This window comes from Agelaius tricolor, unplaced genomic scaffold (genome assembly GCF_023055355.1).
Source record: "Agelaius tricolor isolate 1412-34295 unplaced genomic scaffold, bAgeTri1.0.p SCAF_6, whole genome shotgun sequence".
Taxonomy (NCBI): Eukaryota; Metazoa; Chordata; class Aves; order Passeriformes; family Icteridae; genus Agelaius; species Agelaius tricolor.
Genome location: NW_027269266.1, coordinates 21572212 through 21593991, shown reverse-complemented (window position 1 = coordinate 21593991; position 21780 = coordinate 21572212). Strand labels below are relative to the sequence as shown.

Below are 21780 nucleotides of genomic sequence, written 5' to 3'. Positions count from 1 at the left end.
TGCCTAAGTGCTGTTTAGTGAAAAATATTGTGTGATTTTGTATGGATAAACTATCTCTGTCACTGCTAATATTTGCTGTTGCAAACTGTTACTGCACAGCTCTGGGAGGGTTTGTCCAGTTTGCAGCTGATTTGTATGGTGAGTGACAGCTTTGGACAAAATCCAAACCCTACATTAACATTAATTTAAACTGATGTACGTTAATGGAGAAGAAACAATAATCAGCAGTTAACAACTGTAGTAAGATGTCCACTCTAGTCATAGGATTTTAATTTCAAAGATGTGTCATAGGCACTTGAATCACATGTTGTTTAGAGAAAGGGAGTTAATTCTTTGCTGAGTTATACTTATGTTAAGGAAATAAATACAGAAAAGTTATGGACTAAGAAAAAAAATTAGAAAGGCTCTTTAATAGCTGTTTAACAGGGGTTTTTTTGTAACAGAAAATGAGAGGCTGTCATTTAAAAAGTTCTGAAAAAATATTCTGAATACTAATTTTAGTTTGAAATAAGCATGTAGCATCACAGTATTTTTTATGAAACTGTAACTAAAGGAAGTTAATAACAGTATAACCTGTTCACCTGCTGCGTTTACTTACTTCTATTAATTAAATGTACTTTGTATTGTGTGCCCCATTTACTACATTCTGTGTCATATTTGCTGTGACTGCTGGGGAAGGGTTATAATAAAGGCAATGAAGATGGGTCCTCATCTAACAGGTGCTCCACTCCCTTTGTTCTTTGTATACACATATTCAAATCACCTAAGGCAGGGGACAGGATAGGACCTGTTAACTCATTGCTAATTTCCCTAGCAAATAAACCAGCAGCTGCAGGTCCAAGCCCTGGCTTAGTGTGAGAGGGTGGCATTTGTGTGGGACAGGATGCTTTCATGGAGCCCTTTAGCCAACTTCTTTTGGGACTTACAGTGCAAAATATATTTTCTGCTTGTAGGTAAGATACAGTATTAATTATATTTGGTTGTCATTGTGGAAATGTGAATTGGTTCTGTTAGATTTATCTTTATAAATTTAAAGATATTTCTGTTGTATTGTCAGATGCTTGATTTCAGGAAGGTAGCCTAAAATCTTTTCAGCAGATAGTGGCGCTTTGTTTTATGAGTGAAGCTAAAGTTCTAGCAGCTGAGCAAAAATGAGTGCTATACATAATCTCTATGTAAAACTTGGCATTGATTGAATACACATAAACTACATGTAAAACATGGGTATTGATTAAATACATACTATTACATTTTATTGAGTAACATATACGTTGTGCATTCTTTTTAACAAGTAAGGCTGGACAGGTTCTGAACCAGATTATAAGGAAGCTGTTACACACTTCTTTAACAATTTATTGAGACAACACTGATATGTTATTTTTCACTTTATTATTAATTAATTTATATGTAACATCTAAATCTAATTGGTATTGAAACTAAATTAAGCTTCTAGTCAGCTGAAGAATATCTCCCCATTAACAGAGTGTTTGTTTGGTGTCTGTGTGCAGTTTTTGTAAGTGCATTTTTTATCCATGCAATGGATAAAAAATAGATGTTCTATGTACTTTGACAGAAATATCCTGTAATCAAATGTTAGATAAGCTTATTTCTACAAACTACTGTAATTACCTTTTTCTATATTTAATTGGTTTTGTAAATGTCAACAGAGGAAATATATAATATTACAAATGTAGTGCCTCCTCTAATCCTTCATGTATAGGAATAATTTTTATCTTCTTTGTGAACCTCACAGTTCTAGCTTATTATAGAGTCACCTAGTTTCCTTGATTTTGAGCTCAATATTTTTTCAAGAGTTTTGGCTTCATAATGATTGATGTTTTATATGATGATTATCAGATCTCTTCTTTAAAAATGAAAAAATGTTTGATTGATAAAAAGCAGTGATTTTGTGCTTTGTCTACTTTACCACTTTATTGGATATTTTTCATTAAAATCCTGCAAGAGTTATTGTCATGCAAACAGAGTGCTTAGAGTACAGGTTTATTCACCATGAAGCCTTACATCCGTACCCAGATAGACACATTTTCTAGTAAAGGAAATGTGCTGCCCATACTTCATATCATGGTGAGAATCAGGTGCATTGGAGACATGACACAAAGGCCACTAAAGGCCTCAGTAAATGAAATTAAATCCTGTAACAAATCTCACTGGAACTGTTTCTTGGGGAAAAATCCCAATCTAGGCAAGAATATTCCCAAATTTTCCATTTTAGAAATTACAGCTTTCCTGGACCATTACATCTGGGTTGTTTGGGGTTTTTTGTTCCATAAATGAACATACTTGTAAAATGGGGAAAAAATATATATTTCACTGATCTAGTGACATTTTGCACCAAGTTCAGGAGAGCTGAAGGGCTAAATGAACATCCTGGTGAAAAGCAGTTGAGAATCCAAACTCACTTTGACAAGGAGATGTGCATGTTAAATTCTGAGAATCCTAAAATCTCGCTAAGCAGGTTTCAGTTTGTGCCATAAACTCAAAAGTTATGTCATAGTTTTTTATTTAAACTAAAACTGCAGCCCTTGTTTTATGTCAACAACAATTCTGTTGTGCTTGCTAATACTGATGATAGCAATGTGAAATGGAAGCAAAGCACAGATCACTGAGCTCCAAATGGAGGTCGTTGTGGTACAGCCCTTACAATCATTATACAAAAGTTAGGTTTGGAATTTCATCATCTTGGGAAAAACAAGTGTATTATATTTGTAAAGCAGTAGGGATAGGCTTGAATGTTATGGAATTTGGCCCTGAAAAATATGAATTTAGTTTGACACATTGGCTTGATTTTGCTATTAACTTTAATTCAAGAATTAGTCATAATAGTCTCCAGTTTAAATTAAAAATCAAAATTAGTCTAATACAAGTGAATCTTAGAACCCTTTAGGTTGGGGAAGACCCTAAACCAGCCATAAACCTAACACTGCAAATTTGTCCATTAAAGCATGTTCCTGGGTGCCACATCTGCATCTTTGAAGTATCCCCAGGGAGATGACTCTACCACTTCCCTGGGTGTCCCATTTGAATGCCTGACAACACTTTTGATGAAGAGGATAGCCCTCTCAGTAAAGAATATTCCAGACTGCAGAAGACATGATCTCTGCTAAGACTGGAATATTTCCATCACTGCTCCCATAAAACCTTTGCCTTTCACAGAGCACCATTATCTAATAACTTGCCCCAGTCCCAGCCTGCCTTCTCCCTTGCCCCTCCAGCCATGGGGAAGCTCCTGTGGGATGTTGGCACTCCACAAAATCACCCCAGCAAAGCCAGAGAGAGCAAAAAGAACTGGAGTTATCCAAAGCCACTCCTGAAGGGGCTGGGGAGAAAATGGACTTTCTGCCCTCACCACCTCTGGTCCTAGCTAAAAGAATTTCCTTAGTTGCAGATCAAAATGTCTTTCCAGAACACTACACAGAGCAAATTTTTCCTGTAAATCAAGTGTAACAAAGTTAATTTGCAGCTTCTATTCCAACAGGTTTTAGCTGCTATGAAAGTACATTTTCCAGACCTGATTCTGTTTTCATTACTCTATTATGCTGTCACCTTCCATACTGGTGGTCCCAGTTATCCTGGTGCCCACAAGACCTGCTTAGGTTATGCTAAGTTTTTGCATTAACAGATCTTTGAGAAATATTCTTTGTTTTCCATATTTTATGATTGCACTGCTTCTTTTACTAGCATGTTGTCCAACAGCACAATCACCTATTGACAGCTAAATAAACCCAAAAATTGAACAGCATCATACATAAAAAATGAGTAAGTATATGGACAGATCTTTTAATTACAGATCTCTCTGTGTTTGAGAGATGTGTTTCACTTTATTCCAGTTAATCTAAAAATTGAAATGGGTAGTTATATAATTGGTTATATGAAATAGATCTCTAGCATTAAATATTTCATGAAGGATTCTACTGAGAAGTAACTATCTTTCTCTCTTTTTCAAGTGGACAAGAGCAGTTTAAATCTGATTTGTACTGTAATGTTGTCATATTAACATCTGAGAAGTGTTAGAATAACCAACAAAATACTTAATGTGTCCTGTTAACCAGAGTCTTGCAAGCCTTGAATAGTTGTGCAGTGTTAGAAAATTGCAAGAATAACAGGCTACAAATACTGTTTAAAAGGGGTAGAGGAGCAGGCTTCAATTTGATGTGCATCATCTGGTTTAGGTTTTTCATCTAGAAAGTTAAGCATGTAAACATCTCTGTCCTATGTATCCTCCACTTAAGCCACTCCGCATTTTTTCTACACTCTTCCTCTTTTTTTACCCTGTTCTTCTCCTATCTCAGCTGAACCCCAGCCAGTCCTTTGCAAATTAAAGTCCATGCAGCCTGAAGCCCTCTGTCTGCTTCCTCCTTAGCCCCATTAATGGGGGCTTGCCAGGTCTTCTGTTAAAGGGTTTCACTGTCTTTTTGTATTTCCCTGTTAGTATTCTGCAGTGTTTTCCTTTGGCTGCCCTGCCATGCCCTCAGAAATGCTCTAAGCTATCTTTAGCTGAGTGTAATATTGCTCAGCTTTATGAAAAGGGAAGCCAGCCACAAAATTACTTCTTTGGGGTAGATTCTGTACAGCATGCTGGCTACCCATGAGCCAGTCCACTCATACTCCAGAGTAGCTCTGACATTACTTACTGGCATTACTGCTGCATCTGTAACCACCACTCCCATTTTGTGTCCCCACCCTTATCCCCAACAAGTTTGCTTTGCCATTACCTCATGGCAAACAACTGTGCACTGAAATTTGATGATTCTAACCCAAAAGACATTTACAGATACCACGTTATGCTACTGAATTGATTTTTTTTTTCTGTCACATAACCTAGGAAATTAGACATAAATGAACCTTTAACAATTTCTCTCATAAAGAATAATGAGATGAAAGTAGGAAATGTAAGAAACAAAGTTAACTCTGCATTATAGTGAGCACAGTCACATATTTTTCATACATTGTCCTTCTGCTCTTCCCTACCCACCTAGATCTTTCCAGGTAGAAACGCATTCCATGTACATCAGCTGGGAAGTTACTTTTTCATTACAGGTATTTGGAAGCCTGTCAAGAATCACATAATCTTAAGTTTGAGGGACCTCAAGGATCATCAAGTCCAACCAAAAATGATCATTGGCAGAAAAAGGATATATGGTGCATGGTGAAAGCATTGCATGTTGTCCAGAGAAGTGCATTCTCAGCCTCCAGTGTGTTCTTATGCAGTAGCAGATGGATTACTTACATCACAGTGTTTACATTTCTTGCTTTTAAGAGGTTGCTTTTTTCCTAGGATTTTTTTACCACTTGCAGTGTGCTTTTTAGCAGTATTGAACACAAATCTGAGCAATCAAACCTGCAACTAGAGTCAATTGGAGTTGATCTTGAACATACCAAAATGTTTTTATATGTATTTTGAAAAATCATATCCTTTATATTTCAAATTGATCATCCAAAATGAGTCTGTATTTTTGCTGTTAATTTTCTCTGGGCTTAAATTCTTCATCTCCAAAGTCCTATCAGTTAAAATGGTGTTGTGAGGTCGGTTCATTAATGTCAATTCTTTACATCATTGCTGTTCTCATGAGTGCCGTGGAAAACTTAATGTGAAAATCAATCACTTAGTTCTGAGACTAAAGCTTTAATAGTGTTCTATAAATATGTCTTAGGCCAGCACAAGGAAAAAATAATTTTAAAAATGTAAGGGAAAGACAGTGATTAACCAAGGAGTGGCCTTTTTGCACTGTAACTGAGACAGAATTCTTGGAAAACAGAATTAATCACATGGCTGCAAATTTCACTTCTGTGCATATCAACAGCAGGGCTTAATTCTGGCAATTTCCTAAGACTGGAATGCTTGAATTTTGTAAGCTTTGTATTGTTTCTTGAATTTAGTCTTACAGGTACAGAGCAGTCAGCAATAATAATTATATATAGTTTTAGTCAGAATTCATGAAAGTGCTGCTTGTCAGATTTTCAGTCAGTTTCTTAGTATAACTGGCAGAGTACCTAAGAAGTTCCTCTGCAGCTGAACCAACCCAGAAAAAAATCATAAAAACTGAGTTTACAGTCCAAGACTGTTAGACAGTGTAAGACCTAGAAAAACGAAATATTTTAAAGGGTAGATATTTTATCCATTAAGGTAAATATACATTATCTCATTTTTGTCAAAATTTCATCAGTAAAAGACCCTTCCTTTGGCTTTTTGTATAATATGAAGCTAGAGCTCTGTAGTTCCGGCTTCACCAAGGTCAATGAGCTCTTGTCCCTTTCGTACTTAAAATCTGAATTATAACAGGCAAAAAAAAAAGTAAGTTTTCACCTAGAGAGTTTTTTCACTGTGAGAATTTCTCGTTTGAGTTTTTTGGGGTTTCCATTTGTGTTTTGGGTTTGTTTATTTGTTTGTTCTTTCATTTTTATGCAGGGATTTGTTCTGCCTTAAAATTGACAGTACCATCTCATACCATCCATGGTATTGAGGGGCAACCACTTCATCTTTCTGTTGACTACAATTTCAATGCTACAGCTTCTGAAATCCAAATAATTTGGCTTTTTGAGAGGTCTCAAAGTAATCCAAAATACTTGCTTGGCTCTGTAAATCAAAGAGTAGTTCCAGACTTGGAATACCAGCACAAGTTTACCCTTATGCCACCGAATGCATCTTTGAAGATTAACCCATTGCATCTCAGTGATGAGGGCAATTACATTGTAAAAGTCAATGTCCGTGGAAATGGGACCATAGCTGCAAGTCAAAAGATTCAAGTAGTTGTTGATGGTAAGTTAGAAAAAGATAGTATCTTCATCTTGAAAATAAAATTGCAACAGTTTTGAAGTCTTGGTTCTTAGCATCCAGTTGCAATGGTGTCTCATTTAATGCAACCATACATGAATAAATGCAAACAATTAAGTTATGTATTTTTCTACTGCTGGTGGAGGGAATACAAAAATATGTTATCTTTAAAGAAAATTAATATATTGATTGATGTTACTATATCATAAGTAAAAAAGTGAAGAGGCATAGAAACATTTAAGATAATTTAGACATTAGACAAACAGATTTCATAAGTTTCTGCTGTGCTATCATGAGGATGCATTGAATTTCAAATAGTCTTTTTCCCTGAACAACTTTACCTCCTGTAACAAAGAGGAGCCATTGACTTTTGCTGGTGACTGTAGTCTGTAAAAGAAGCCTAGATCTGAATTCACAAATTTAGTGAATTTCCCTCTTTAGCCTCTGTTCTTTGTATTGGGGACTTTAAAAAAAAAATTGGAAAATAATTATCTAAAAGGATGACAAGAGGCTTCAGTAATTTCTGGATTATACAGAGGGAATCCTGTAACTGAAGGGTTCAGGGTTGGAAGGAATGAGATGAATGACATCTTGAGGTGACAAAGTTGTAGGTGCCATTTAACTCCCAAAGCCATCCCAATCTGCAGACATCCTCATGACAGTTTGGCCAGATTTCAGTGGTGCCCAGTGTGGGCAAAGCTGTGGGCAGCCATGCTAAGCTCACACACCTTGGGTGGTGTCATGCTTTGTGCTCTTTTCATTTCTATGGACTCAGTGATTTGTATATAAGGCAAGAGGCCGTGGTACACGTGACTGAAGTTTTTATCCTATTACCAGTAATAAAAACAGTCTGGTTTTATTTATGTCCCATAACAATTCTTACAGTCACCAGCTGAGAATATGGCCTTCCTTTTTTAACCTTTAAGTGCATTTAAGAGATAAAATTTAAAATAGTAGTAATTTAGAGAAATATTTATGATTGCTATTTGAATCACCTTGACCGTGAAGACTGTAATATAATGGCTTGTCACTTTAACAGCTCTTCATATCTCTTTATTTTACAGTTCCAGTCACAAAGCCAACTGTACGTACTGAACCATCTTCAGGAGTAGTGGAGTATGTAGGGAATATTACCCTAAAATGTATTGTGGATAGAGGTACAAGGGTAGCTTACCAGTGGATGAAAAATGGGAAGTGTCTTCATGCTGGCCGTAATTATATCTTTTCATCAAACAATGCTACACTTCTAATTGTGCCTGCAGTAAAAGAAGACATTGGGAATTACAGCTGTCTGGTATCTAACCCTGTCAGTGCAATGGAAAGTGAGATAATTGCACCAACCATATATTGTGAGTATATGAAATATTCATTATTATCTTTGTATGAACGATTTTGCTGGAAGCAGTGCCTCCAAATATGAAAACAGGCAGAAAACAATGGAGTCAACATTGTATGTGAGCTTGCATTCAAAATGAGCTTGTTTGTAATAGCTCTAACTTAAGACAGGATAAAGTTATTTAGTGTTGTGTAGTTGTAAAGATCAGTCTCAACTGCAGAATTCAAATAGAAACTTCAAAATTTCCACAGATGTCTTCAGATGTGACTCAAAGGAAAAAAATAATGAGATCATTATACATGAAAATGTTGTTATGAATGAAGTACCAAAAAGCTAAGCACAGGAAGTACCAGGCTGAAGAACTGGTATTAGTGGGTTTCCTCAAGATCATTTCAAGTCCAGTCTTTTTTAATACTTCCATTCATGGCACCAGAAAGAAGATAGGGAGTATCTCAATGAAGTTAATTTACAACATTAAATAGGAGGACTGAATGACTTTGACAGAGTAATAGAGCTGGGATGAGATTTGCTAGTAAAAAACTAAATGGGCATGCCCTTTCAGAGAATAAGAAACATGAACTTCTGCTGATAAGATTGAGATTGATTAGAAAATAATCAAGGCAGTGACCCTAGGTGATTGAGCTGTCACCAAGTATCTATGAACTGACAGCACGATTCAGGCATGAGAGAGACTTATTTAATTCTAGGGGAGTGGGAAATGTATTTCCAGCCAGGAAACAAAGGGAATGCTAATGGCACACAGAAGATAGCACCACATGTGCAATACTTCATGCTGTCTCTGCAGATCCCAGAACGCTGATCTTGAACTGGAAAGAAAGAAAGACAGGAATGGAGAAGAGACCCAGAAACCTCAGTCAGGCTTAGCAAAATTAGAGCTGAAAGTTATTGCATTCCACATCAAATGGGAAACATGAGGGAGCAAGAAGAGTTGCAGAAAGACCATTTTTGACAGAAGAACAAACCATAAGGTGGCAGGTATTTTGATTGGAAATGAAAGCACCTGAGAATCTAATTGAGCTGGAGGAAACAAAAGATTTAATCACCATTCAACAATTATACAATAAATCTTAGAGCCTCCTCATTTTGGTCCATGTCAGGAATTTCCAGTGCCTCCTCAGTTTTCAAGTAGCACATGCTACACATATGTCACCTGCTATGCTCTAATCCTCATGTCCTCAGGGATCAAATTATTCTTCTCAGAGGAGAGCTGAAATTTGAAAGGCCAGGACCTACTTTGTCACCAGTCCTATTCAGATATAGCCAGTTTACCCCATGGCCTAGTCTGGAAGGGACACTGCAAGGACTGGAACTGAATTCCTGTCCAGCCAAGGGCTGGTGTTCATTCCTGCTTTTCCCTGCAGCTTTTTCCTGCTTTTCTGGCAGCTGGTAGGCAGCCTATGCTCAACTTGTTATGATTGCACTACCAACATATTCAGAACCTACATCTCTTACATCTTTACCTCTTATATTTTCCTCCTCCTCCTTTCATCTCTTTTCATTTCTGATTGTCTATTCTGCTAGTTGTTCAGAGATTTTTGTTATAACTTGGAAGAATTCATTGGATAAGAGGATGACTTCCATCTGAAGTATTGGGGGAGGGGGTGGGTCTCTGCAGGAGAAAAGGACTGCCTAAATAAGCAAGGATTAACAAGGACATTGTTAGATATGAGCTGATATAAGCCTATGTGTAGCTTATAAAATTGACAACAGTGCAGACTTGAAGATTAAGAAGCAGGTGCAGAGTCCTAAACAGGGCAAATATTAATTGAGCTTCCATCTCATTAGACAGAGGAATCAAGATAAACAAGGAAATAACCAGCACTGATAGAGCTTTAACTTATCATTTCTGTAATTAAAAAAAAAAAATCAATCACATTCTCTCCTCAAGGTAGCACATTTTTAAATGCCTGCTTTTGTAGAGTCACAATCTCAGCTCACTTATGTACTTAAAGTGCTAAGAATGACACCTGAATGTGTATGAATTCTCCTCCTCTACTGCTGTTTCTCACTTTAATGAGCTGTGAATTGGGCTTATACAGATCGGTCTTCAAAGAGTACCTACACAGAACTTGGGACATTGTATCCAGCCTGACAGCCCCTTCCCACGCAATGAAGTCGGGGCAGGCTAGAAAAGCATCTGCCACCCTTGCTACCTTTCAGACAGCTCTGTTTGTTGCACAGTTCATGTGAGATTTGAATTTCTGACCTGTTACACATGGGATTGTCTCCAAAGTACTGATGGCACTGGCAGGTGTCTGGGACACTTGCTCTGACAACGTGTGTACCCTTCAGTCCCAGCTCTGGCACTGCTTCCCCCCTTCTTCCTCACTCAATTACATGCATTTTTCAGTAAATTTGAAAAATCTGTCTAAGTTCTAAACTAGAAACCTGGTTTTGACCTACTGTTTACCAGACTTTTAAAATCTCAAAGTTATTAATGTGTCCACATTTCTTGAATCTTTTGCTGTTTAAATGGTTGTGATATACAGCCTTATCAAAAACCTTGAGATTCACTTTTTCTCTATGTGTGTAAATACTATTGTATATGCATTTTCTGAATGTCCTTCATCAGAACTGAGGGTTTGCTTTGTGTATAATGTAAAATCTGAAAAAAGGTATTAAGAGCAAACAATGCAATGCTGAAAGACTTCAAATACCTGTGATATTCTCTATATCCAAGTCAGTGATGGGAGTTGGGGTCTTACTTCCTGAGCTGTATGAAGTCACCTAATTTGGTTCAGCCTCTGCCTGCAGAAGTACTTTGTCTTCCAGCTCCCAGTTGCCAATAACAATCCAGAACAGGTCCCAGGATCTCTCTCTGCCATATGTCATTGCTGTGGGGGAGTTACTGGAGGTGATAAAGAAAAGGTCGCTCATGGTAAATACCTGCCATCTGCTTGGAAACTGCACCAGTCTCGTAGTGATGGGAGCAATTGGAAATATTCCCATGGAGCAGTAAATTGTTACTCAGAAAGATTGATTTATTCTTTTACACATCATTTAGTTAACTGGTTTTACTGAGACAAGAGGCAGTCTTCTGTAGAGAGCAATTCTGGAAAGGGAAAATAGAGCTGAGGGATCCATGAAGGCTATAATTGTGGGTTGTTACTGAGTATGAAAAGTGGTTTTTAATTCATGTCTTATTAATATTATCCTGCTTCTCCATTAGTTATGATGATAATGCAGCCTGGAACATGGCTATTGCAGTTATGTGACTCAGAAACAAATTATTTCAAGACTGGAAGAAGCTGCTTTCCTGTAGGCTGCAGCAGACACTGTTGTACCATGTTGATGGAGTTGAACTCAGCAGGCTAAGTGGAATTTTCTTCCTCAAGTCTTCCAAAAGATAGAATATACTTAGTACTAGTGAGAGAATAGTTAATTGTCTACTTTTCAGAATCATCCTTGAATCTGTATATAACTGTCAGTTACCCATTGTTTAGGGACCTTGATGTACACAATGCCCAGGAGAGGCAAAATATTGCTCCAGGCAAAGCAGAAAAGTTACCCAATCCTTGTGTTGACTTCACTTTTCAGATTTTGCCAAGATTTGGCTATTTCTTAAGATAACCCCTCTGGTTTTTTCCAATTTACTTCCCAAGCCAGTGAGTGTCAGTGTTTGTATAGTGATTTCTTTCAACTTGCAGCTTCCATTAAAATATAGTTCTCAGTGTTATCTCTTTATGCTGCACAGTTATGATACTGATAGAAAAGCAGAACTCAGTTCCAATTCTTTTGCAGACTGTGGCAAACCACCCACTACAGTGAGGAGAACATGTAAACCAGTCACCTATTCTTACCAATAATCTCTGTTAACACATATCTAAGTCATATTACCTGTGAAAATAAAAGAGAATTCTCCTAAGAAGGGAGAATTGGATTGGAAGAACCACTGAATTGCTCTGAAAAGTTAAAAAAAGTATGTTCCTACCTATACATAGTTTGTGAGGGGCTTTAATTCATTTATGAAAAACATCAAAGGCCAGTACATCCCTTCTCCTTTCAGATCTGAAAAAAAGGGAAGTAAATACCCATAAGAGGTGAGCCCCTGTGAAAAGTTCCCCTTCCACAGAAACATGCAGCCCAAGTGAGGCCAGCCAAGCCAAAAGAGTGAGGTATTGGTCTGTACTTCACAGAAATGGTCATTACAGGGTCAGCTGGCTCTTGGAGACAATAAAGCAAATTACTCAGGAGCTGCAGAACCTGTGAGGAAGCAGCCCAGCATCTAGAACTTGTGAAAAGAAAAGCCATGATTCTTCAGAGTGGCCACTGCAATGTAGGTGCGAGCAGCACTAATTCATGCTGAAGTGAATTTGTATTGCATTTCCCAAGAAAATATTATGCCATTCCTTGGCCATTCCTTAAAATGAGACTGCAAAAAGCTTACCTCTAGGAAATAAATAGAGAAAATTAAAAGATTGACAAGTTTATGTTGTGAAATATGGATATTTACTTAAAAGTGAACTAAACTGAGGTCATATGTGGTGGTCTATGGTCTCTTGTCTAAGCCTGAACAAACAGAAAAAAACACAGAGGTGCACAGAAAATGGCCTGGTTTGTGCTATGTGCTGGTGGCTGAGGTGTTCTTGAAGAATAAATAAGTCTCATAAAAAAAGGCAAACAGTAAATAGAAGTGTGTATTAGAGAACATTCTAACATGGTCCTGAATTTCCTGGTGGGAAATAAAGTCTGAAATATACAAGTGTGCAGTTTCATGTAGCAGGGATTTTCCCATTTAAACCCAGCTACATTATCTTAATTCTCACAGACAACCACAGGAAGGTGGAGATTTTACTAGATTCCACTGTCTGCAATGGGCACAGTACTGTGCCTGTTTTTGCTACACCTTTGTGTATGAGGTAGCTTTACTGATCTTCAGGGATCCTACCAAAGGAATACTCCACATATTTTCTTCTTTTGCTCTGTCGTATTAGGTCTGTGCATTTTTGATTATTCATGCAAGTCCTCAGGGAATCAAGAACATTAAAATTATTAGGGGTTTTTAGTTTTGTTTTTTTAACTATAAAAAGCTATTAAAAAGGCATACTTAATTATTATATTCTCTACGTAAATTTCTATACTTAAGTAACTGTAAAAATCATTTTAATGTGTAAAGATGTAAAAGCCCCAATGATCTGAAATGTTCGAGTAAAAACAGTATGAGAAATATTCTTATAATATTTAAATATATTGTTCCCCTTCTCATTTTCCTATGCAGATTGCACTAAAAATACTCATCTGCTCAATTTTTGGGTAATGAACACATGACTTTAGAACAACATATGCTTCTTCTAATTATATTCAGAAAAACAACTTTCAGTACAAGAACTTGCTCTTGAAAAAAAGCATAATTACAGTAGTAATTATTTAAGTATTTTAAATTATTTAATTATTTAAAGTATTATTTAGTAGTATAAACCTACTAAAATAGGAGGAAAGTTAAAGTTTATTCTGGCAGCCATTAATGGAAAATTTTTTCTGAATTCATCTAAGGCACACCCCACTCAATATTATACCTGTAAGTTAGTTCCCTAAATAATTTTTATACTGTAAATTATTGCAGTGAAGGTAACATTACAAGGCCAATTTCTTCACTTTTAAATTTTTTGGGAAATTACTTATGCCAGTAAGTTTGGCATTGAAGTAGAAATCAAATATGCTCCTGAAGAAGGCATGCTTCTTTACTTCATAGAAATCTGACTGATTTCCATTTTCATTCTTTTTATCATACTGAGAAATACATAGACCCATGCTTTTTCCTTAAACAGCAATTAGACCAGTATTAAGTGGGTGTAGCCTGAGCTAAGCACAGATCCAGTTATCGAACTGAAAGCCTTTTCATTGAAATGACTGAATGCCAGCCATTCTAAAGGCTAGTCTAACTTAAATATTCCAACTTTAGAGATACACTTCTGATTAGTTTTTAATTATATACTTTAATTTTCATTTTCTCACTGTATTTCGCTTTTTTTCCCAATGCAGATGGACCTTATGGACTTAGAGTCAAATCAGACAAAGGTCTGAATATAGGGGCAGTGTTTACAGTGGACGTGGGGCAAGTTGTACTGTTTGACTGCTCAGCAGATTCAAATCCACCAAATACTTATTCATGGATTCAAAGGGATGACAATATCACTCAAGTAATCAAATATGGACCCCATCTGGAAGTTGTATCTGATAAAGCGGCCCAGAAGACAATGGACTACATGTGCTGTGCTTTCAACAACGTGACTGGCAAACGGGATGAAACTCACTTCACAGTTGTTGTTACGTCTGTAGGTAAGAATGTATCCTTACTGCTGGAAAGTGTAACATCTGAGTGGATGCCCCAGAAAAAGGAAGTCGTTCTTAGAATATGTGTTGAAATTTAGGTCTTGCTAAGAATATGGTAAAGGGGCTTTTGGACATTCTGTGGGATAAGGTTTTACTTGCTGCATGACACAGCTTGGAGCACAACCCACTAGGACACTGAAATTTGGTGAGATTTTATTACAATGTTCATGTAAATTATTTCCTTGTCATATTTATGAATCTCTGGATTGATTGCTGGGTTCTGAAGAACACATACCTTCATTGCTCCTACAGTATAACCTCAGCTCCTGTCTGATTGTGTTCAATAGCAATAAAGCAGTTTTTCTGAAAATCTCCAGAAGCATAGAGCAAAGAACAAGATATCAAGGAAGTCTGATGTCTCTTCTCAATATAGATGAATACAAGTATTTTCAGATAAGGAACATATGCTATTAATGTTCAACAAGAATTACTAGATTGCCTGTTAGAAGATTTAACAAAGCAATTTCACGTGGGCTGAGCAAAGAGCTAAGAAATTTGTTAGTTTGGTAAACAAGAAGATCTGTCCATGATTCAGGCTATTTACTGATTCATCATGAATCCAGGGCTTTCAGTATGCTGGGAGGAATACAGGTTGCAATTTCATAGTAAGAATAACACATTTAAAAACTAAATATTGTGGTAACTAGTGAAAGAAAATGCAACCAGAACTATGTGTTTATAGAAATAAACATGACATTTCTCCAGGAAGTTCATGTAATATTTAGCTGAGATTTCCTTTCAAAGGCCAAAGAGGAGGGAAGACTCCACAGCTCCATGGTTGATTGCACTTAAAATAGTAGATTTCCTAATTACAAATATTTTACTTACATCTTATTGAAACATTTTATCTAGTGTATTTAAAAATAGAAAAATATATTTTCCCCCCTCTGGAGCAATTTTCTTTTAGATGAGTGTTTATTCAAATAGCACTAAATGGAGATGTCAAGGCTACACTTTGCACAGTAGCACTGACTGATTCTAAGAAGTATGAATTCACACACAGTTCATTCTCAGTGATGCTGCTCAGGCTAAATTCACATTGCAAGTGAATAAGCATACTAAGCAAAGACTATGAAAATTGTCCATATTCCTTTTCCTTACCCCCATAATCCTAGATACAGAGGCTGGACTATGTCATTCAAAATAGCGGAAACCCCATTTTCAGAAACAATAGGAACTCTGATGTTTCAGAAAACCTTACACAACTTCCCCATGGGACAAAAACTCACCTATATGGTGCTATAGACAGCTGCCTAATTAATTTTTAAAATTATCTAGGAAACAATTATTTTAATAAGTTATAGTTATATCAATAGTTTCACTAAATTGTTACCCATTTTCAGTGAAGATTCTAAAATAAGATGAGGTATCTCACGTACACCTGTCATTGCTCACTTTTCAAGGTTAGTCAGTTTGAGTGTGTTAAATGCATGCAGAGAGCATGTCTTTGTTTTCTGCACTGATATATCTATGGAGATGTGATTTATTGAGTCTACATTTGAAATTACTCACATTAAGGAACAATTTTAAGGACTCATCTGATTCTCCAGCATCTGGGCTTTTTCTTCCTAAGGAAAGCAGTACACCGAGGGACTATTTAAAAAAGTGGTGAAATTGCAGTGATTTATTTTCCCGTATCTTTAGGACACATCTTTCTAGAAATCCTCATATTTAATCTTCATGAAAACCACTGCACATGTAGCCAGCACAATGCCAGTGAATTGCATGGAGGTCTAAGTAGATGTAAGCAGCCCTCTGCACAGGAGTTCATCGACTATTGGGAACACATCCAGCTAAATAATACACATTTTAATTGTACTAATAAATCTGGCACTAGCAAATATGCAACATTAATTTACCTGTAGGGATTGTGCCTTGTCCTTTAATTACATGAATTCTGCACAATTCAGAGCAAAAGGAGGAAATTAAGACTGCACAAGCAGATATGTCTGGCACTTCCTAACTTTCACGTTCTTGTCTTTGCAAATTCATTACAAATGTTTTCCATGTGCTTCTAGGTATGTAATTATATGCAATTTGTGTATGTGTTGTACCAGAATATCCTGCTGGAAAAGTCCTGCTAATGCATATTCCAGCAAAAGACTTGAGCAAAGGAAAGAAATATTTTGAATATATTTTGAAATTAATACAAACAACGTGGTGGAGTCCCCATGCTTGGAGGTGTTTGAGGAAAGACTGGACATAGAACTTAGTGCCATGTTGATCTTTGGTGATAGGTTAGACTTAATGGTCTTAGAAGTCTTTTTCCAGCCTGACTCTGTGATTCTGTGATATTTATTGGTTTCAGATGTGGTTTGATAAATAACCAGACTGTCAGTGATCTAAAAATCTTTACAAAAAGTCAAATGGATTTTAGTTGTCTTCTCCTACTTTGTAGCTCCCAACTACTAGGAGGATTTCCCTCCAATCTAGCACAAATTGTTCTCTCACTCTCTTTTTTGGTTGTTCAGTTTCTCTATACCTCAAGTTATAATATGCATTTTCTTTTTTTGATGCTGTAATTTGTAGCTTACGTTTACTGACTTCCATTTAGCTCTAGGCACTAATCTGCTTTGACATCCTTTCTGATACGCATATCATTGCTTTTACAGTTCAGATCTGTGGGGGAAAATAAATGCTACCCATTAAACAAGACCCAAATTTTACATCTGCTTTGTATCTCTATGCATGTTTACTAGTTTCAGAATAATTTTAAAATATGCATTTTTCAGTGTCATTGTAGCACATTATAAAGAACAAGGAACTAAATACAGTACTCATCTTCTTTGTCACAGGGTTGGAAAAGCTGGCCCAGAAAGGAAAATCTTTGTCTTCTCTTGCAGTAATAACAGGAATTTCATTATTTTTGATCCTAGCTATGGCCCTTTTATTCCTATGGAAAAGATATCAGCCACATAAAGGTATGTAAAAGTTAAGCACAGTCCAGCTCTTCTTTTGGACCCTTGAAGCAAAAAGAATAATTTTTTTTTTCTTCTTTTCAGTGATACAACAGAAGCTACAGAGCAGGTAGAAAAACAATTCATCTTATGTCTAAAAGGACTTTCCATCTAGAGAATTGCATTTTATCATGTTAATTTTCTTTCCTTGGTTTATGATGTCAAACTGAGAAACATTTTTATATTTTCTAGGGCAGAGGCTGATTACAGAAAGGCACAGGCATTTTCAGGTAATGCTAATGAAATAAGTGTGAGCATAAGGTCAAAGTCCATTCCTGAAAAAGAAAATAGCATCAAAAAATACAGAAAAAAAAAATAAAAGGAAAGGAAGAAAAGTGTGTTTTTATGTTGGGTTGCGCACCTCTATGATAGCTTAATTAAGATCAGACCTAAATGAGAAATCAGCATGGGTTTAACTCATGCCTGGGTATGTACTGTATGTACTGTATGTACTGTTGTTGTGAATTCTACCTGTTAATCCCAGTATTCTGGGATTGGAATACCTGTATTCCACTGTTGTCACCAATATGACTTAAATCAGTGTTATTGTGGGATAGCAGTAAGAGGTGATACACCATGGAAGGATTACAACTGAAAATGTTCATGGCATCAGTTGTTATCAAAATCATGAGTTAATGACATTGCAGTATACATATATAACCTTATATCATATTCTGTACTGCCTTTGTCTGTGTTATCAGGCTCCAGAGTGGTTTTTTTCACTGCCTCTTTTCCCTCCACAATACTTCCCACCTGATCCTAGGCAGAAGGTGCTAGAGACCAGCCATCTTCTGGAAGGATATCACTTTTATTCCCATTCCTTTCTACCAAAGCATCAGAGCAGACCATAAACTGCTACATGCACATCTAGAGGGAAGTATATGAAGCTTAGGAATGTAGGACATTCACCTGAGCACAGAGGGTCCATCAAAGTCATAGCAAAGGATAGAAATTCATCATTGTTTTTAGTGCTGCAACCTTTGATGTGAAATGATGCCCAAGAGACTACCAAGAGCCTCATATCTCCTGGACACTGGGAGGGTAGGCTAACTACACCTAAATACACCTAAATACAAGGTGTATCTGAAGTCCCAAATAATAATGTGACATCTATAGGTACCATGTTCCCTTTTATTATTCTCAGAATTGTAAAACATTCAGGTGGTACAGCTTCACTACACTGTAGAGCTGCTGAGTTTATTTATTCAGCCTCTTTTCTATGGGAAATGAAAGTAAATGGGTCATTTTAGCCTTCCAGAATAAAGAGTATGAATGTCTCTACCAAAAGTGTTGCTGAAGTTATCAAGAGGCTCCTCACTTGGTCCAAGGTGTGGGAAATCACCAAGTACCAAGCACCAGCTCTGCAGCTCTCCTGCCTCACTCCACACCAGCTGAGGAGCTCAGCAGGGAAGTGGTCTAAAGCAGATCATATAAGCAGTATTTGGGTGTTTTAAAAATTAGGACAAAATACCTTGCCAGTCATTATTTTCCAGGTTGATATTACATCTCTTTTTTTTTTTAAATCTGTGTTCTAACTCTAGGACATGAAAGTGCTTTGGATGATTTTGGGATATATGAGTTCATCACTTTTCCAGATCTTACCAGTGGCTCTAGGGTATGTGATTTTACATCATAAACAGACAGTTTCTCTTCTGTTTCTCTAGGTATACAAAATATCTGCACAGGAATCTTTCTGTAGGTTTGCTTCTGTTGCTTTTTATGGATGTCTGTATGACATCATATTCATGGCTGTTGTTCACCCAGTACTTGCTCTTTCTTTCCTGTGTCACTAGTTCAGTACTTCATAATCAACATAGTGAAGTAAGGAATAACCAAGCTCTAAAGACAGCAATCTCCATTCAACTACCCTATATTAAAAGAATATTAAAAGAATATTAATAATGTTGGGTAGTTGAGTAGCACTGAACCACTTGTGTCACACAGGCAAGCGTGCTTATTGTAATGCCATTTTCTCCCTTGACCCTAATATTTCTGCTCTTGCAACATTCAGCCCTGGCAGTGCAGAAAAATCTCAGGGAGTTATTTCAAGTGTAAATGCAAGCTAAGTCATGGCTGTGTTTCACAAAAATTATTTAGTTGGTTTTGTGTATTGTAGGGTAGGAGTTAAGCATAGGAATTTTGCTAGCAGAAAAGAAATCCTGCAACATTTGCTGCTTCCTTGCATTGTCCTTGCTGACATTACTGCATAGCAGTTGGAGACCATTCTGATATAGTGTAAAAGGACCAAAAATAAATCAGAAACAGAGCCATAATATTTAGGGACAATGGTAAAACTGGAAGGAAAGAGAATAAAGACATTCTCTTTGCTAGGGAAAATTGTCAGCAATGTAATCTTGTAACTTTGGAGGGCATCAATCTGGTCAGGTAAGGGAGAGCTCTTAAAGCATGGTTACATTGTCACACCTAATTTATTTTTATGATTAGTACTCATAATACATCATGTTAAAAAACAGTCATAGATTAATTTACCTTCTCTGATGGAGTTATATGTTTGAAATATACATTTATAGTGCTAAAGTGCTACTGCAAATGGCAGTGGAGAGGACAAACTTTTACAGCAGCAGAGATAAAAGACTTATAGAAAACAAAGCAGCTGAACTGCTTCTGCTACAGTTTGTGCCAGTAAGAGGCTTATTAAGTTTAGAGATCAGGCCCTAGATCATCACAGCCTTAAGCACACTGCAATATTATTTTATTACTAAAGAGGGTATATTTAGATTTAATAAATTCTTTACTTGTGAGGATGGCGAGGCAACTGAAAGTTGTCTCAGTTGCAGATGCCCCATCCCTGGAAGTGTTCAGAGTCAGATTGGACTGTGAGCAACCTGATCTAGTAAAAGATGTCCCTGCCTATGGCAGAGGGGTTGGAACTGGATGATCTTTAGGGACTTCCAACCCAAACCTTCTATGATTCTATATCTCTTAAGCTGATCATATCACAATATCACATTCTGGCAGGATCAGGGCCTTAGGAGGTCAGGAGGGAGAGAGCAGTGCCAAGAACAACAGGATGGATGTACAAGCAATGAAATCTACTATAATTTCCAGTAAAATTTCAAGAAACAGGAGAAACTCTACTCATTTATGTTCAGCTACTCAAATGTATGGCATTGCAGATAAAGTCAGCATTTGATCCACTGATTCATTTTAGTCAGCAGAGAAAGGAGAAAATAAGGAAGTGTAGATAATGAAGAACTGGAGATTGGGTATAGGCAGAAAGATTGATAATTCCTTATGGATGTTGAGTCTAGGTAAATCTGTTGTCATGACATAAGAGGAAATTAATATACTTAATGTGCTGAACAATCAATATTACTTGATTTATGGAAATTCCATGCATTTCTCTCTCTTTGACAGGCCAGTGGGAATTTTATGCTGAACTCAAGCCCTGAATATTTACTGCTTTTTTACTGTCTGTTCTCCTGCTTTTCTCTTTATTAAATGTTCCTTTCTTGACTTGTGGTACATTAATATAAAGCATTTGCAGTATTTAAATGCAAAAAGCTGCATCCTAAGTGTTTAAAGGGGCTAAATGAATTTAAAACTAATACTTGCTTTACTATTAATGTGACAAGAACTTACTGAAAATGAAATGTAAACTAGCAGAGATTTCCTGTTCAATCCACGAGCAAAACTTTGATGAAAAGTTTAAAAAGTTACAGGTTACATTAACAGTTTAATTTCTGTTGAATCTTTTCATATTTGTACTTACAGTAGGAATACACTTTTTTGGTTTTAGGTTTCAACTCAATCTGTTCCTGGCCCTGACTTTGTCGCAGGCCAGGATATGCTAAGTACAGTTTATGAAGTTATTCAGCACATTCCTGAGCAGCCAGAACAAGACCACCAACAGTAAGTTACAGACTGTGTTCACTCACGTGGCAGCTCAAAGACAAATACTTTTGCATCCAGAACAATTTGCATTTTGGTAGCTGTTTTTGGATTCCCCTCAGAGGATTATGGAAGGAAAGATAAAAGCTACCTTAATTCCTCCACCATTTCCTATCCAATCCCCATCTTTTCCTCAAGGCTCCATTTAGTTGTTTCATTACACCAGTTTTGTCAAAGTGTAAAAAACAAAAGGTGGGATCTTCAAATTAAAATTCCCACTGAATTTAATAGGGCACTGAAACATCAGCACATCCTACTGAATAGGCTAAATATTCAATCAAAGCAGTTTTATTGGTAGCATGGCCTCCAGACCTCTCAGCCATGTGCCAAGTAGAATTAGAGCGGGCATTTTTGCAATGTTGAAACTGGCCAGTTAAATAATAATCAGTGGTTGTTAAAATAGTCACTGAAATACTAACAGACATACT

At 36.8% G+C, this 21780-nt stretch overlaps 1 protein-coding gene across 1 annotated transcript; it reads left to right on the top strand.

Moving 5' to 3' along the window:
* Positions 1-883: 883 nt before the first annotated feature.
* HEPACAM2 (HEPACAM family member 2) lies at positions 884-21317 on the top strand. Its single transcript, XM_071429929.1, has 9 exons — positions 884-953; positions 6428-6778; positions 7858-8142; positions 14133-14429; positions 17279-17404; positions 17486-17510; positions 17633-17670; positions 18982-19055; positions 21201-21317. The coding sequence occupies exons 1-9, from the start codon at positions 884-886 to the stop codon at positions 21315-21317; spliced, it is 1383 nt and encodes a 460-aa protein (XP_071286030.1).
* Positions 21318-21780: the final 463 nt, after the last annotated feature.

Excerpts from the sequence above, each read along its gene's own strand:
- HEPACAM2 (XM_071429929.1), top strand. The coding sequence starts at position 884 with ATGCTTTCATGGAGCCCTTTAGCCAACTTCTTTTGGGACTTACAGTGC. Across the intron at positions 8,143-14,132 it reads AATTGCACCAACCATATATT|ATGGACCTTATGGACTTAGA; the intron begins GTGAGTATATGA and ends TTCCCAATGCAG. Across the intron at positions 17,511-17,632 it reads CAACAGAAGCTACAGAGCAG|GGCAGAGGCTGATTACAGAA; the intron begins GTAGAAAAACAA and ends TATATTTTCTAG.